The sequence below is a fragment of the Nomia melanderi genome, chromosome 12 (assembly GCF_051020985.1).
Source record: "Nomia melanderi isolate GNS246 chromosome 12, iyNomMela1, whole genome shotgun sequence".
Lineage (NCBI taxonomy): Eukaryota > Metazoa > Arthropoda > Insecta > Hymenoptera > Halictidae > Nomia > Nomia melanderi.
Window position 1 is genome coordinate 11,054,681 of NC_135010.1, and position 15,748 is coordinate 11,070,428.

Genomic DNA, 15,748 nt, shown 5'->3' on the forward strand with positions numbered 1-15,748 from the left:
TAGGGTAGATTCTTTAAGATTCATTAAAATATTTGATATTGTAACTGGTGCAATATTGTAGCCTGCAGAGCTCAAAGGGTTAATATCTTGCACGACCACTGTCGCCAATACATTCGACCTTTCTTCAGAATGAAATTACACAATTACTGAATAATGTTCAGCGTGTTGAATAAATTTAATTTGCTTTAATATAATATCATTTCCCATACAAATGTTCTCCCACTATTCAGCTTTACAGTTACTAATCTCAGCTGCACAATTCCCTGCTCGCAATGTTTCCATTATTCCGTTCAACCGCTGTATCTGTGTTTCTGGAGCAACTTGTAATTAATTCATTTTTGCATTCGGCCAGCGCGAGGCTGGGAAGTTCCCGAAAACGCGCCTTCTCAGTGGGTACCCTCTCTCTGTTTCCCCTAAAAACACCGGACCCTGTTTAGACAGCATTCAACTCGGTCTCGAAACCATCAACCGACCCGCTCCCATTCAAACTTTCGCGCCGGCTAAGTAAACACTCGGAAATTCCGGCGTTCCCGGCGATATATTTATCCATTCATATATTCATTAGCAACGGCTTCGAGCCACCGCCGGGTTCCCTTTTCCATTCGCGCATGAAACTGGGCCAAAGTGTCGCGGAACGACGGGAACTTAGGCACCCGCCCGTTGGTATTGACAGTCGCCGCGCGACATTTAAAGGCGGACGGGACGCGAAACAGCGCGCGTTCTAATCGGGGCTGCGGAAAACTCGACGTCATAAAAATTATCGCGAGAGCCGCGCTCCCTCGGGGAAAGGGCTCGAGGGGAAGTCGGCCCGCGCGTTCCCGTCTTTCAAAGTAACCGTTGTCCATTGAAACAGCGCGAGATTGGAACCTGCAGAGCCAGTTACGCGCGATATTAAAAAGTAATTGAACTAAAACAAACGCTGGAGGTCCGCAATATATTCGCGATACAACGTCAAGCGACTCGTGCGTCGTTTCATCGTTCCATTAACGTAACATAAATTACAAATCAAAGGACGGCTCGCGTTTCTGATTTTCATTTCTCTTCCATGCGCGGCTGCTAAATATTACGGAACACCCAATGGAAGCAATTAGGCTGTCGCTTTAAAAACAATACCGAATTCGATGAAGCCACGATTCGCCTCCATTTATGTTTCACGAACCATCGAAAATTTCATGCGACGGGTTAAGCGCGAGTTCACCTTGAAATCGACGTTCGACGGAGCACCGAGCGAAGTTACCCGACAATTATTTATGAAACGTGTACACAGGGTAATCGGTTTATCGAGGATCACGAGCTCCATCCGGATTTGAAGCGCGCCGCTCTTCAAGAAACGACGCGGAGAGAAGAAGGGGGAAAAAATAATTCGCGGAGGTCGCCGCCGGGACACGGGGTAGTTTGCAATTCATTCCGGCCGGGGCGGGGGAGGATAGGTGCGCGGATGCTGCACGCGAATCCCGGTCGGCACAAAAGGGAATGGGTAATGATGCACTTAAAGGGCCGCACGATTCAAAGAGAGACTAAATATCCTGCGAGCACGCACGAGTAATAAATACAGAGAATGACAAACTAGTCGCGGAGCCGCATTTTTAATGGCGGCCGATGCGGGCGAGGACTCGCGCGGAAATTCACAAGCCGCCCTCCTCCGCGCTTTAACGAGAGATCGGCCAATTTCCAAAGGTCGGATAATTAACCGGCCGTTCCACTTCCACGTGTATCGGATCTGCGGCGTTTTTAATTTCACGCGAATCGCGTTCGTCTCGCTGGTATACACTTTTTTCCCCATTTTATTTTTACCCTGCGAACGAGAGGGACTCGCACACTCGGCTTGCCATTTTCCGTGACGCTTAAATTCCCCCGTAATACTATGTCCGCGAGAATGGTCCGTAACGAAATCATCTTTCATCGCCGTTTAATATGCATGCAGAGTGTATTCAAAGCGGAAACAAGGCGCTGCGACAGGATAATTTTAATATTGTAATCGAACTTGCTTCTCGATATTCGAGAGTAGAACTGTGTCGGATGAATGATGTCGCGTCGTCGAGCTCGTTATCGAGAGGAAGTTTTAGGTTTGAACGAGATTTATTAGAAACGTAGCTGACGAGGAAGTCGAAGCAGAAGCTCGTCTTACGCGGGAGTGAGAAGTATTCGGTGTAAAATATCGTCCGGTCGACGGAGATTCATCCCGCGCGCGTACTCCATTGTTAATCGTTTTTCCAAATAAGCTGGCCTAAAGAGAGGCGCGAGCTCGACGAGCGACGTGTAACTAAATTTCAGCGGGGCGACGTGTTAATCACAGTTACGCGGGAAAGATAAAAAAGAGTGACACTGTCCGGTATCGAGCGAGCAATACAGCGTGAAAACGCAGTGGTAGTCGACACGCGTTTCGGTTTTCAAAGAGGCGAAGGCTTCACAGTTTCGATTCAGCGAGTATCATTGCTGCAACCTGCAACTCTCGCCGAAAGGCCGGCAGCTAATTAAATCATGTTGCAGCCACGCCCCCTCCCCCGCGGCCGACGGATGAAAAACGATCGTTTAAACTTCCCCGATAGTTTCAGGTATTCCCGGAGGTATCCGCTGGAGAGTTGAGACTTAATACGCGGCGCATCGGGGCGAACTTTTTAATTGTGCCGCACAAAGGAGCGTATAATAAAGTGAACGCGAGAAATTCATCGTCGAAGAGCGCGGAGCGACTTGTGTTTCGGAACGAACTGGGTGGTTTAAGAAGAATGAGCGAGCAGATTGAGACAGGCGATTGTAAGTTAAAGATCGGGCTATTAATAAGGGAAATAAATAGGCGGACAAATAAGATAAAGCTGATGAAAGAGTGCGGATGTCAGAGAATGCTATGCGAATACGATAAAAAAAGGGGGTTGTGTGAAGGGTTGAGAACTTTCTCATTTTTTGATACAAAAAAGAGAATATAACAGGGTTCAAATGATTAGGTGTTTAATTATTAAAAGATGTTTTTTAGAATCTTTTTAGCAAATGGATGTAAGTACAGAGCGATTAGAATTATTTTATGAGGAAATTAGTGGTAATAATGGCACGTGCATCCGAATATAGAGTCACGTGCTGCCATCTGACGTCAGGATTGAAGAATCACCGATACAAGATTTGTCAAGGCGTTAGGGGTAGTATTCTTCGGTAATAATTCACTCGATAAAACAAACCTTGTGAACCGAAATGTGTGCTGAAACGCGTAGTTTGTTATACAGAGGAAATATCGATTAATATGCACGACCGTTGCACAGCGAATTATTCATGAATCGAGAGTACAGTCAGTGAAACAATATAAAGGGATTCTTTAAAAGAAGGGACTAATAAAGTGGGAAACCCCGTAGGACTCAGTCAATAACTCCACCCTTATCAATTCACTTTCTCCAGAACCTCGATAACTTTCATTCGAATAATCCATTTCTACTTAATGAAAACATATCGAAAACATAACTGCACTTTCATCAAATCATGCAATTGGGGATGCCATATTTCGTACGCGTGATATTTCATATTTCATTTTCGAAGAACGATATTAATATTTATAAAGAGTTATTTCACATAGGCGAGATTGCGGCAGAAAATTATAAAAAAATAACAGAAGACAACAATGTATCACTTACCCTTTCGATGTGACAGCGAAACCGGTGGGCCCTGTGGGGGTGAAAAAAGGGTTCTCGAGTTCTCACTTGGACACAACACACGAGCACACCTCACCCGCACACATCGTACACGGGGACCGTCCTACCATCGGGAATACGCAACGGAACGCGTTGACACTGGCCACGTAAACAACACACGGAACCGGTGAATTCGAGAAGGTCGAGAGCGTTTTCGATACGGCGGAGTCGCGTGCGCCATGGCGGTTCGGAACAGCTGTTCGCCGAAGGGTGGCTCGTTATCAGGGATGGTAGGGGTTGTTTCGAAAACACCCCCCGCCATCTAGCGGGAACCCTCGCGAACGTTAGCCGGGGATGTCGGATCCTTCGAGGACAAAGCCGAAACCTGCGATATCACAATTTTATTGATGCCTAAAATGTTACGACCACGGGGTTAAATGACATTGCAATTTTATAGGATTTTACGTCTCGACAATGATGCTTACTGAATATATTACTGACATAAAATATTTACTGAGCAGTTTTGGTTCATAAGAAAGTAATAATTCGTAGCTAGGATGCTGTATTAATAACAGTGTGATCTTTGGAAAAATTACTTGATCCATTGCAAATATTGTATGACACGAGATAATATGGAGTATTCTCAAGATGTATTATATCTTGGTAACTCGGTAGATCCTGTTGTAAATGAACGAACGGTGAAATAAAAGAATGGAGAGTCCTAATTGTAGCCGTTATTGCGCAACATCCTGTGGCAGGGAGAGTAATTGAACTTCTGCGATTCTAACGCGTGACAATGTAAGTAAGTTGCTCAACGACGAAGGTCGAGTCATCTATCAAACGTATCCTTGCATATTATCACGCGCAATCGACGTAATTATTTATTCGTGGGAGAGCGTCCCATGTGCGTATTGGAAAATAAGTGTTAGAAGAGATGCTCGAAGTTCTGCATAAATCATCATCCGCCGGGACAAGCAGAAAATACCAAAGGGGAGATCGGAGATATTAAAAATGGCGACTCTAATGTATCCAGGCGTGTAAACAAAACAAATTAGAGAACGGCTATAGCTCGCGGCCACGTGTAGCGCCTCTATTGTTCCCACACGACGATTAACGTAAAGATTTATACCGTTCCAGAAAATCAATAACGAAATAACAACGATGCGGTCGTCGGATCTGCAATTGCAATGCATCCGTCATGTTTATGCGAATGTTTGCTCCGAGATTTGTTTCTTATGCAAGACAATGCACCGCGCATTCCGTTCTGCATCTTCTCCGATATAGTGTCACATTACAATTAGATCTGTTGCGCATCGGACGGCATCAATCTCAATTAAAAATTCTTTGATCCCTCTGTCCCTCGTTTCTTTAACGAAGAAACTCTTTAATGAATTCCTGGGTGCTTTATCTGATTCGACGCATCTTTTTTAAATATATTCTTCTTCCTTCGTCGATTCATTCGCGTTTCGTGTTTTCTGCTCCGAATGTCAAAGAAATTTCGCTTAAAGTGCGGGGAGGACGTCAAGGTAGCTACGCTACTGCAACTACACACTCTCATTCACTGAGGCGGCGTATTTACCCGTGCACAGGCCGAGTGTACGTGCATACACACGATCGTACACATTCACCAGTACATGAATGCGCGACCTTGTGTGCGCAACAGGCGTCAGGATCCAAGCAGAGTCCATAAAGATTGTGCGATGAAGTGTACAAGTGGTGCCTCTACTTTAGTAGGAATAGCCAGTTTTTGCGACAGTGGCGTAATTATTCGCGAGGAACCCCATTTTTTCTCCTCCGCAAATGTTCCATTAGCTACTGGCACACGTGGATTTCGTCTACTGGGAAAACTTCGATGGAACTTTCATATTTAGCGCTCCTCTGCGAACGCGCCGCAGATTTCACAGTGCGATAAATTATTTGTTTCATTAATGGCACTCCTAATTATACGGCTGATTACCGTGCAATGAATGAAATCTTCGTAATTACGTGTTTACGAATATTCTTCGTTCAATGTTGCACTCATTATATATGATATTCACGGAGAAAATGCAAATTGCAGTTGCATACTTCAGTAAAAAATTAGAACACCTGCAATTGTATAAATATTTTATTAATACTCCAATAGCAATTCGAATAGCAAATATATACAACCTCAACCTTCATCTCATCAAATCCAATTCTAATCAATCTCAAACCACCACCTGCATCTCGCTCCAATACACTTTTCAACAAACTGTACCACAAAATAAAATCAAATTACTATTCCTCTTACTCCAATCTCACCGCTAGTCATCGATACCCACCAACAAAAATAATAAAATTTCACGCGAAAGAATCTCGCTTCAACAACGAACGCGAACGCCGAAAACTGCATTCCATTTGCATTCCGAGCGCCCCGAAACGAGTCGCCCCCGGTGCATTCGGGCCTGGCGTGCAGTCGACACTCTTATAAAGGGAACCCACGCGAGAGCGCGGGCCGCATACCACGGCAGCGCGTCGGTCGTAGCTGTTCCGTGACGAAACCCGTTCACTGTGCGTGACCGGAGCCGAAATCGCAGCACGCGTGCGTCGGATACGAAAATTTCACAGTGCGCGCGGGAAAACGTTCGGCGACGTTCCAGCGAACGCGTATCGTGTCCGCGGCGACGCATCGACGCGACGGATGAAACGCGCGTCCAACGTTGTCCGGGAATGGCGAGCGGGTAGACCGCTTTCTGCGTGTTTACGCTCCGTCTGTGGTCATGGTGACGGTGGTCTGATAGACGCGAAGTGGAAGTCCGACGGCGGATCGCGGATAATAGCGCGAGGAACGAGCGGGCAGCTGCAGAAAGCGGTCTTTCCAGTGAGGGAACCGGCGGGCCGAGTCCTCTTTTGTACCTTCTGCGCGCAGCGAGCGGATCTACCGCGCAGCCGGCCGAAAACGCACGCGATCCTGGGTACGTGTCTGTTTCCAAGCGGCCTTTCTACGCGCGCGACACCGCGAGAGGATCGATCGACAGGTGACAACGCCTCGCGGCCGGACATTCTTGCCGGAGAAAGTACCGATGGGAAACTTCCGTCCCGTGATAGCGCGATCGGCGGTCACCATAATCGCACGCTATTAACCTGTTAACCGGGAACCCGCGAGCAACGCACTCCCGCCGACTCGTCTGCGCTCGGCTTCTGGTTTCCTCGGGCGTTCACTGCTGGAATTCTTGCGTTCAATTAGATCGAGATGACTGTGGGAATGGTAATTAAATCGCAGCTGTGTTCGTCGCGGGATGAATCGCTCGCTCGCGGGTGTATGGGTGCTCGCGGAGAGTATAGCGTGCGCTGGCCGTATATAGTTGGTTCGGCACTCATAAAAATCCCATGAAGTCGGCGTTATTTGTGGAATGCCAGTACATTGATTGCGCACGGTTTACTGTGCTACTTTCGGTGAAATGGGATTGCGAATTGGTGTTGCGGAGCGGAGGGTTCGGAGGGTGGAAATGGATTAGAATGGGAATTCGCAACGCGTCGATCCGAGGCATTGCGAATCGGAGATTTATCGTTGATGTCCAGTTCGACGCATTCGTAATCGAAAAGAAACTTCGTTTTTCATGATAATGCATTATCAAAGATTTTGCGAGTTCACGCGGTGATAGGCAGATGCGAGACAAGAGAAATTGCAGTAAAGTATCGGTTTCTTTATTAATGAAAAATACAATGAAACTACGTTAAATTGCGATTAACTTGTTTCATATATTTTCGAAGATTCTTGTATGCTACATAAGTGAAAAGATCTTTAACACGGTAGATAATATTCTAACGAAACTCAGTTCGTTCGTCGTACGACTTCGAAAATGAATTTTTAAGTGCGAACAACATATGTCGTCATCCATACATGATTGACGGCGCAGTTAACGCGTTGAACACGAATGTCCGTCGCCTTTGGCAACGCGAAAACGTCCCGAACTCGCGGCGCCGAGTGTTACGATTCCTTTCGATGTTTACCGTTAACCGTCGACGTCGAGCACCGTTTTCCACTCTTCCCCTGTTATCGCTCCCATTCCGCGATTCCAGCATTAGCAACAGGGCTCAATTGTTGACGCGGTCTTTATCGATCTACACGCGCGCCGATAACCGGTCGACCGTCTTCGGAAGCTCGAAATATGCCCGGTGTCGGGTTCTACGCGACTCTAGCACGCGATATCTGAAATTGCGACTGCAACTCTATTTATTAATAGTTTAACCTACTTCCCGACGATTCGCGAAGCTTAATTTAGCCGTGAAATATAGATAACGAAGAATTACTGCCTCCAAGCGTGTTCCGTTTACCTGAGACTTCGATATTTCCTCGTTACACGGAATTATCAATCTTTTAGCTTCCCTTATTAAGGAAACGCTAACATTTAGCCTCCCTACCTTATCGTACATCGACAGACACCTAAATTCAACCTTGTTGCCAAGAGACAAGATCAACTGCTGTAACGCTCTCGAGGCACTACAGAAAATCATCGCGCCACTTTACATAATCAAGAGTCCGATCAACGATAACCTATTATTTTCTGTGTCCACAGAACCATCTCGCAGCATGCTGCGTAGCACGATATATCACCGCTATCTGTACGATCGCTCGTGATCGATAAGCGGAGACATTCGAAAGGTTGCCCGAAAAGAGCTGAGAGAGATACAGTCGCAGCCATGGCGCTGGCGCGGATCAAGAGCTTCATCGATACCGGATTGAAGACGGTGTCCACGCCGCTGGACCGCACGGTGAACCTGGAGCCGGAAGTGGGCATCAGGATCGTTCATTCGGTCGACGAGAAGGCGCTGCACGTGACGGTGCTGGGCGCCAGACACCTGCCGCAGAATTTTGGCTTCACGCGTGTCAACAGCTACGTCGTCAAGGTACGGACGAGCGTGACGATTCGTTATCAGCCAGCGTTACGTAACCCGACGGAACGATCGGGCGCGAAGCCGTCGCTTTAAGCCTCGATTGGCCGGCGAATCTTTTCCGGACAATGCGCGGCGCGTGTGGGAACCGCGCGCCAGCCGCTTCGCCGCGCGGCGCGGGGGCCCCTCGCGCGGTTAATTACGACGATTAAAATTAGATTGGGCCCATTAGCGTCTGAATTTATCCTTTAGCTTTGGGTCAGCGGGGGATTAAATGTAATTGGCCGTAAACGAACGAAGTTTGACGCTCGCGCGGGCCCACCGAGTGGGAATCGTGATTGTCTCATCGCTGGAATTGATCACGTTCGGACACCTTGTATATTAGGAAAAGTACGGCGGAGTGGATCGTGAGTCATTCGGTGCGGTCGGTTTGTAAATGAGGAAATATCCCGCGACACGCCCAAAATGACTTGTTAAGGAGAGTCCCCTCGCGAAAGAGGCTATAAAAGAACAATGAATGGTCCTCGTGCGAATTGGATAGCCTCCGCTTGCCTTGCAATTTACCGTTTACCTCGGCTTCCAGTGGAACCTTGTAAATTAGATACTTTGGAGATCGTGTTATATGACAGAGGAACTTAGGAAAATAGAAATATGTTTGTTAAGATAGCACTGTGAGCTAAATATGTTTAAAGATTGAAAGGGCAAGTTGTAAAGCGATAGAATAGCTAGTAGCTAAATTGAAAGGCAAATCTAAATGTAAACGTAGAATGTAACATGTTCGAATTGTAGGTGAAATTAATACCCGGAAAGGAGAAGTTCGAAACAACGTCGAGGAACGAATCCTGGCCACAATGGAACGAGGAATTCACGTTCCATCTGCGCAAGGAGACCAAAGTAAAGTTCGGCAAGTCGAAAGTCGTCGAGGAGGAGATCAACGGATCCAGATTCATCGTGGCAACCCTGTACGCCATTCTCGAGGACAAACCTCTGATAGCCACCGAGAAGAAAGAGGCGGACAAAGATAAGACAGCATCCCCTACGAAGGACTCGCCCAAAAAAGGGAGCAAGAAGAAGGATGGCCAGGGAAGTTCGTCGGAGAACCAGGAGCCAGTGAAGAACAAACTGCTCAGTCAGTTTTTTGGCAAGGGATCCGATAAAACTACGGAAACGGTGGCGACGGAGAGGAAACTGTACGATAAAAGACGAACCGTCGGAGCAACCACGATATCCCTGGACCCGAAGAACTTCACTTCGAAGCCGGTGAAACCGAAGCACAGCAGCGACGTGTCGACGGGCGACATGTGGAGACCGTTGCGACCGATCGCGAGTGGTATATCTGGGGCGGAAGATAGGGTAAGTGTTCGCAACGAGACACGTTTATTGAGGAAGCCGGGGATCACCCTCCAAAAGGGTCCTAATGGTCCCTTCCATCTGCTCAATGGAATCAAACACGTTTTCAGCCTGATTGTTCGGGCCTATTCATTGTAACCGGTTAGGGGACGGAGGACTGAAAGTTCACAGCCGGGACACTGAACTTTTAGCAGAACTATTATCAATTAATTCCTGTCTTCAGGATTAACGCTGGATCACTGAGCTGCATTCGACCGCTGATCACTTGTTCCGTAGACATTTATAGACAGCTATTTCGACGAGAGATCGGTGATCCAACGTTAATTAGGGAACCTATCATTTCGGTTTCTCAGAACAGAGATGGAAGGAGGATGGTTAAAGGAAACCGGGGATTAGAGGGAAACGTTGATTAACAGCTTATGATTTTAATAATCGCGAAGCGGTTGGTATTAAATGTTTTTCCAATTTGCCCGTAGAGGGAGAATAAGAAGGGCCAGCTGGAACTGTCGCTTTGCCAAGAGAAGGCGGACAAGAGGGAGGAAGGCAGCGAGAAACTGGTTCTATCTCTGCACCGTCTGAGATGCTCTCTGCAGACGATGCACGAGCACGAAGCTCTGAAGGGGCAGATGTACATAAAGATGTCGGTGGTGGATAACGGGAGAGTCACTCATTTTTGGAAGAGCGACCGCTTCGCGCCGTGCGTGTCGATGAAGTTCTCGCCGGAAATGGCACGAGTGGTAGCCGATAATCCTTATCAGGGAGCGCTGAAGGACGTCAGTTTCGTTATTAAATACGTATCCAAAAATAAAATGGGTAGGAATCGTCAGAATTCATCGCGCACCAGGGATCGACGTGTTCATTTCATGAATGTCCAATGATTTCAGGGAAAAAGACGTCTGTCGGTCATTTCGTGATCGGAGCGGACGTCGCGGGACCGTACGGGGAACAGTGGAAACAGGCTTTAGCGAAACCGGGACAGCAGATAACAAAATGGCAGTCGTTCGAATGAGATGTATTAATAAATGACTCTTGCACGGCTTTCTTTCGCGTGCGAAATTACCTTCGATCCGTACGGATGTTAGAAATAATTGAAAGCTATGTGATCGACGGTAGTATTCCAAAGAATTGATGGGAGATCCGTGACTGATCGATTTTGCGAACGATTGCTCGATTTTGCCGGGAACACGGACCTGTGTTAATTGCTTTTTTTCAGACGGATTGCGCGTATTAGTATCTCGCACGTATCTTGTACATATTTATTTCTATAGTTCGTTTGTAACCGTCCTCGATTCCTGGCCGAAGCAGGAGCTGTTCGGCCAGGAATGTGAACGATAGAACCGTCCAGTAAAGTAAGTGCCTGTCGGCACGTGAACACGCGAAACCCGTGGATCGCAGTCGATGAAATGAACGAGATCATATAAAACGAAAAGACTAAACTATGCTGAACCTGTGCCAGACGCAATCGTGACGTGATCTTTGAATAACAATAGAGTAGTTTCTACTTTTGTATCGATTATAGGATAAATATCTCAATCTTTGAACGACTAACAGAAACATAGAGTATTATAATCACGCAATGATCCAGAAGTATTTTACGGTATCACTTGTCACGAAGTATTTTTTAAGGTGAATTAATCGATGGTAATTTTGTAAGGAATTATTTATACCGATGTAAGTAAACACGCGATCGTGATCCAACGAATACTTGTAAGATCCACACGATTACACCAAAAAAAAAAAAAGAAAAAGAAGGATATGTATTTACAGTGTTATTAACGTAAGCACGTAACTGTATAACAGAGATATATTTTATATCGAATACACTGGTTGTTACATGTAAGGATGACATTAACTTTTTTACACACTGTTTTCTATAGATCTTTATTTATCACTTTTATTGTACACGTGTAAACAGAACACATAAAGGAATGGTGCGTTTCTGTAATCAATGGTATTTTATTGCTGCGATGATTCGTAACTAACGACACTCTACGAAAATACGTATAAAAATATAAGAAGCGACATGATTCCACGTTAATACTAACTTCACGAACATACAATGGACGGTATTCACAGTCTTATCTGTAATGGTATTCGACTTAATCTCGATCAAGTACAGTGATGTCGTAGCGTAGACCGTTTGTACCGAATCTAAATCGACCAAGTATGATACAAACATACGTGTTTATATTAATATAAATATACATCTATAAAAATTAGCGATGTACTGGTGTAATATAATACCTCCAAAACAGGTAGAAAAGATTAGTCAATCATTTGAAAATCTCATATAAATATTCTCTTATTAAAATCTAACGCATAGGCACATTTTGATATATATAAAAGATGTAAAATTGATTTCAAGTGGTAGTATACGGTCTGAAATCTAATTCGAGAGTTCTAATTCCCTGAAATTCAGAGTTGTAAAACTGTTAAAAAAAGATCCTCCTTAAGTAAGTACGAGCAGATCTCTATACTGTAAAAAATGTGTGTTTAAAATATGTACTGTACGGTTTGTCAGATCTAACAGTAAAATTTGGTCAACTTTGTTAAGTATAGACAAGTACATATCGTATTGAAACTACAGCAGCTATTATCGAAACAATTAAACTGCCATGATTATAAGGGGCTGCATTACAGCCGTCTTTGCTATTGCATGTGCAATATTCCATGAATATATTGTAAGTCCCAGTTCTCATTAGACAAAAACGCTCATCGCCTGCAATCCCTGGCTCACCCATATACGCACAACTACGAAAGTACCTCCATACCCCATTGACTAAGGAAAATGATAACATCCAGACAGTAAATATACATGTACAATGTTATTCTAACTACTACATAAACAACACATTCACATACCTTTTTGTCGAATCTTGCGACACATGGTTGGTTTAACACCAGGCAGGTGTTCAAGTTCTGGTTCTTGTTTGCAATCGGTAATTGGTACAGTTGTATTATCAAAAGGATCTGCACATTTTGGATCTGAATCTGATCTACACACCCAGCACTTAATAGAGAAACCTGTAAATATGCGCAGCACCAATGCAAACGATTCCACAAATTAATATCCTACAGTAAAATGTTTATTAAAAAATAGAAGCTTATTACTTTAAAGCCAGTCGCTTTTATTGTCATTTATCAATTTATACATAAAATAGCATATTCGACGACGCAGTTAAGGGAGTAAATAATCAAAAAAACATCATTTCTAGGTTATGATCTAGAGGTAAACGATCGATGCACTTACCTTGATGGATGCAGAAGAGGAAAAACAATGCTGTCACTAGAACACGAATACTAATTTCCTTCGTCATTTTAAAAGAATGGGCAATCACTTAATGAGAACTGAAAATAACTCGTGTTAAGACGTAACGTTAATTACTCAAACTGCCCACGCCTACGACTGACCACGCCACTAAACAGACCGCGCCAGGGGCGACTCAATAATGTGTTCATATTTTTACAAAAATAAAACAAGAGAAAACTTTCTATCCCTTCGCCCCAAATTAATAACAACTAAATTAAAAATACATTCAACACATATAAAAGGAATAAATAACTGACAATTATTCTATTATGAAGTTAACTACACTTTTTAAAATCCACCAAAGAATGGTACCGTTCTTTATACGCTACTGTATCAGTTCGTTCAATTTCGGTACCGACCGGACCACGTGACTTGATCTCGATTCAAGACCGCGCCCGATCCGCAACGCATTACTCGATAATGTGCGCTTACGAATTGATAATTGCAATTCGAGCGATGAAAGAACGCACCACGGAATGAGAAACGATACGAGCCCAATAAAACACAAACGACGCACAATTTATCTAAGCGTTACCCACAGCACGTCGCATTTTTGTCGTTCCGATGATCTTGCAACGCGTCAAATTACAAATAACCGCGATTAAGTCTTATCTTAAATAAACGACACACTGTAAGAGCAAGATAAAACATTTACATTGCTCGCTGATAGACCCTGTATCGTTTCACATTTCTCATTCACTCGATTCTACGTTCTCCAAATCACCGAATTAAAAAAAAATGAGGCTACAATGGACCTCAAGCTGTGACCATTTTTCACAGCTTGTAAACTACACATAGCTTAATTCAACAAGCATTAAAAATACCAGAAAATGTTCTTATAGGTTTAACGAGGTCCTAAAAATACTTAAACTCCTCTCAAATTAATCTAAACACTTTCAATCCATTCTCTCCGCTGTTACATCCGTTTAAGTCAAAAGTCTTTCTACAACCAAGTTTCGTTAATTAAAAAATCCATCTAACATCTTACAAATCGCGAACACTGAGAATAATCCAGAGACTACATAAACGTCTTTTCCAAGCTACAGCAAAAAACATAAACGGATTGTAGATCGCACCCCTAATCACCGAACATAAAAGACGACCGAGCGGGACACCGAGCAGAATGCAGCGACGTAATCTATTTCTGCAGCGATTGTGCAGAACCAGGTTCAAAGACGCGCAAACCGACTGGACGTGCATTGTACCGATTTTTGCCTCGGTCTTGCGGCGAGTCCCCACTGGTCCCGTGGCCCACAACAGAATCGATTCGCTTTCGCGGGTGGTCCGTGACCGGAACGAGGCGTAGCCGTGGTCCGCGGCTAACATTTGAATGCTATAAATAAATATAAATAAATTGATTTGCCGGCATTAGCATAAGTAGCTGGGAGAGTCGCGGCTTGCCCCGTCCGCAGCTCGCGTCTCTTTGCTGTCTGCCTGCCTCCCTCCCTTCTTTTTCTCTCCCTTTCTCTCTCTCCCTCTGGTTCTCCGGCGAGTGCCGGACGTTGATTTATACCCGATGTCCCTTAGGTTCCTGCGGCATTCGCCGTCCCTTTAACTTAAAAGGACACGAAGGCTGCGATCGGGACGCGCGTCCGTCTCGTACGCGTGGGAATTAATTCCGAAACCATGAGATTCTTCTCCCCCCGGAACGGCACTGTTTAAATGAAACGATAAGAAGCTCGCGGTGTACGTGTCGAGACTGTACGCGCAGGGCGCACTCGCGACGACGACCCCTTAAGGCTCGGCTCGTATTTGAATTTTAAATCACTGAAAATGTCTTGCTTCGACTCCGGGCACTTCTGTTGATCGTAAACTCAGAAGGACGTACCCGCGAAAATATCGGATTGAACGCAAAGTCGGTTCCTATTAGTGTGTTTCGTGTCTTTATACGTTATTACGCGGGCTCGCTCGGACGGAGCGAGGTTCCCTTAAGGAACAATGGTCCAATGGAAACGAGCGGTTAGGCCTGTTCCCTTTCGCGTTAACGGGTTTACGTTAAATGTCGAAATTCCTGGAAACAAGAGACCAGGATCAATGCCGCTCACGAGAGGAACTAAGAGAAACAGGCTCCTTTCTGGTATAAAATCAACGGCCTTAAGAGGCTCGCTGGCAGCTCGTTCTTTTTTCTAAAAAACTCGGTAAATTCGTGTAATCATGTCGGAGGGATGGGCGTGGCCAGACCGCAGAGATACTCCGTTAGGGGAATCACCGTGTGTCATTATCCGAATCTTTCAAACGATCCCCGTACCCTTACTTTCTTCGCTGTCGGAAGAATGGGACGGTCCCTGTGTTACGTGGACCGCGTTAATGGTTATCTTCTTGCGCAAAAATTGATATACCGAACGAGCCCGGCACCGTGCGCCGATTATCCCCGAGTGAAACGTTAGCGTGACACGACGACACCGACGGCCGTTTCACGGTGGCTCGCCGGCCGATCGTTTCCCGTTTATCGGGAGAAATGAATTTTTACGAGAATCGATTTGCTGAATATTACAATCGGCGCGTCATCGGATCGTCGGTTCTATTTACAGACGCGCGGTCACGTTGGATACGCGCCTTTATCTCGACGTCGCAATTTCACAAACGAGCGACCTATATCCTGGCGACAGTAAAATAC

At 45.2% G+C, this 15,748-nt stretch overlaps 2 protein-coding genes and 1 long non-coding RNA gene across 5 annotated transcripts in view; 1 reads left to right on the forward strand and 2 right to left on the reverse strand.

Moving 5' to 3' along the window:
• Positions 1 to 13,712, reverse strand: part of crok (crooked) — a 219,725-nt gene extending 206,013 nt beyond the window's left edge. Inside the window, exons 1-3 of one of the 3 annotated variants that reach the window (XM_031988048.2) lie at positions 13,072 to 13,282; positions 12,684 to 12,845; positions 11,987 to 12,600 (exon numbers count right to left, since the gene is read on the reverse strand). In XM_031988048.2, the coding sequence (XP_031843908.1) occupies positions 12,371 to 12,600; positions 12,684 to 12,845; positions 13,072 to 13,138 (459 nt within the window). In that variant the 5' untranslated portion in view covers positions 13,139 to 13,282 and the 3' untranslated portion in view covers positions 11,987 to 12,370. Of the gene's footprint in view, positions 1 to 3,617; positions 3,990 to 11,986; positions 12,601 to 12,683; positions 12,846 to 13,071 lie in introns of those variants that run through there. The other 2 variants (XM_031988049.2, XM_076372735.1) reach the window with 2 other exon arrangements.
• Positions 4,054 to 6,024, reverse strand: LOC143175154 (uncharacterized). The gene is made up of 3 exons (XR_012999834.1): positions 5,918 to 6,024; positions 5,766 to 5,847; positions 4,054 to 5,702 (listed from the first exon to the last, which is right to left on the reverse strand). It is a non-coding gene; the product is annotated as an uncharacterized LOC143175154 (long non-coding RNA).
• On the forward strand, positions 6,097 to 12,040 carry LOC116431925 (uncharacterized). The gene is made up of 5 exons (XM_031988046.2): positions 6,097 to 6,550; positions 8,156 to 8,486; positions 9,261 to 9,824; positions 10,298 to 10,634; positions 10,706 to 12,040. The coding sequence occupies exons 2-5, from the start codon at positions 8,280 to 8,282 to the stop codon at positions 10,828 to 10,830; spliced, it is 1,233 nt and encodes a 410-aa protein (XP_031843906.1). The 5' UTR covers positions 6,097 to 6,550; positions 8,156 to 8,279; the 3' UTR covers positions 10,831 to 12,040.
• Positions 13,713 to 15,748: the final 2,036 nt, after the last annotated feature.

Coding starts and splice junctions, on each gene's coding strand:
- LOC116431925 (XM_031988046.2), top strand. CDS start 8,280: ATGGCGCTGGCGCGGATCAAGAGCTTCATCGATACCGGATTGAAGACG. Junction 9,825..10,297: donor TATCTGGGGCGGAAGATAGG/GTAAGTGTTCGC, acceptor ATTTGCCCGTAG/AGGGAGAATAAGAAGGGCCA. Junction 10,635..10,705: donor CGTATCCAAAAATAAAATGG/GTAGGAATCGTC, acceptor CAATGATTTCAG/GGAAAAAGACGTCTGTCGGT.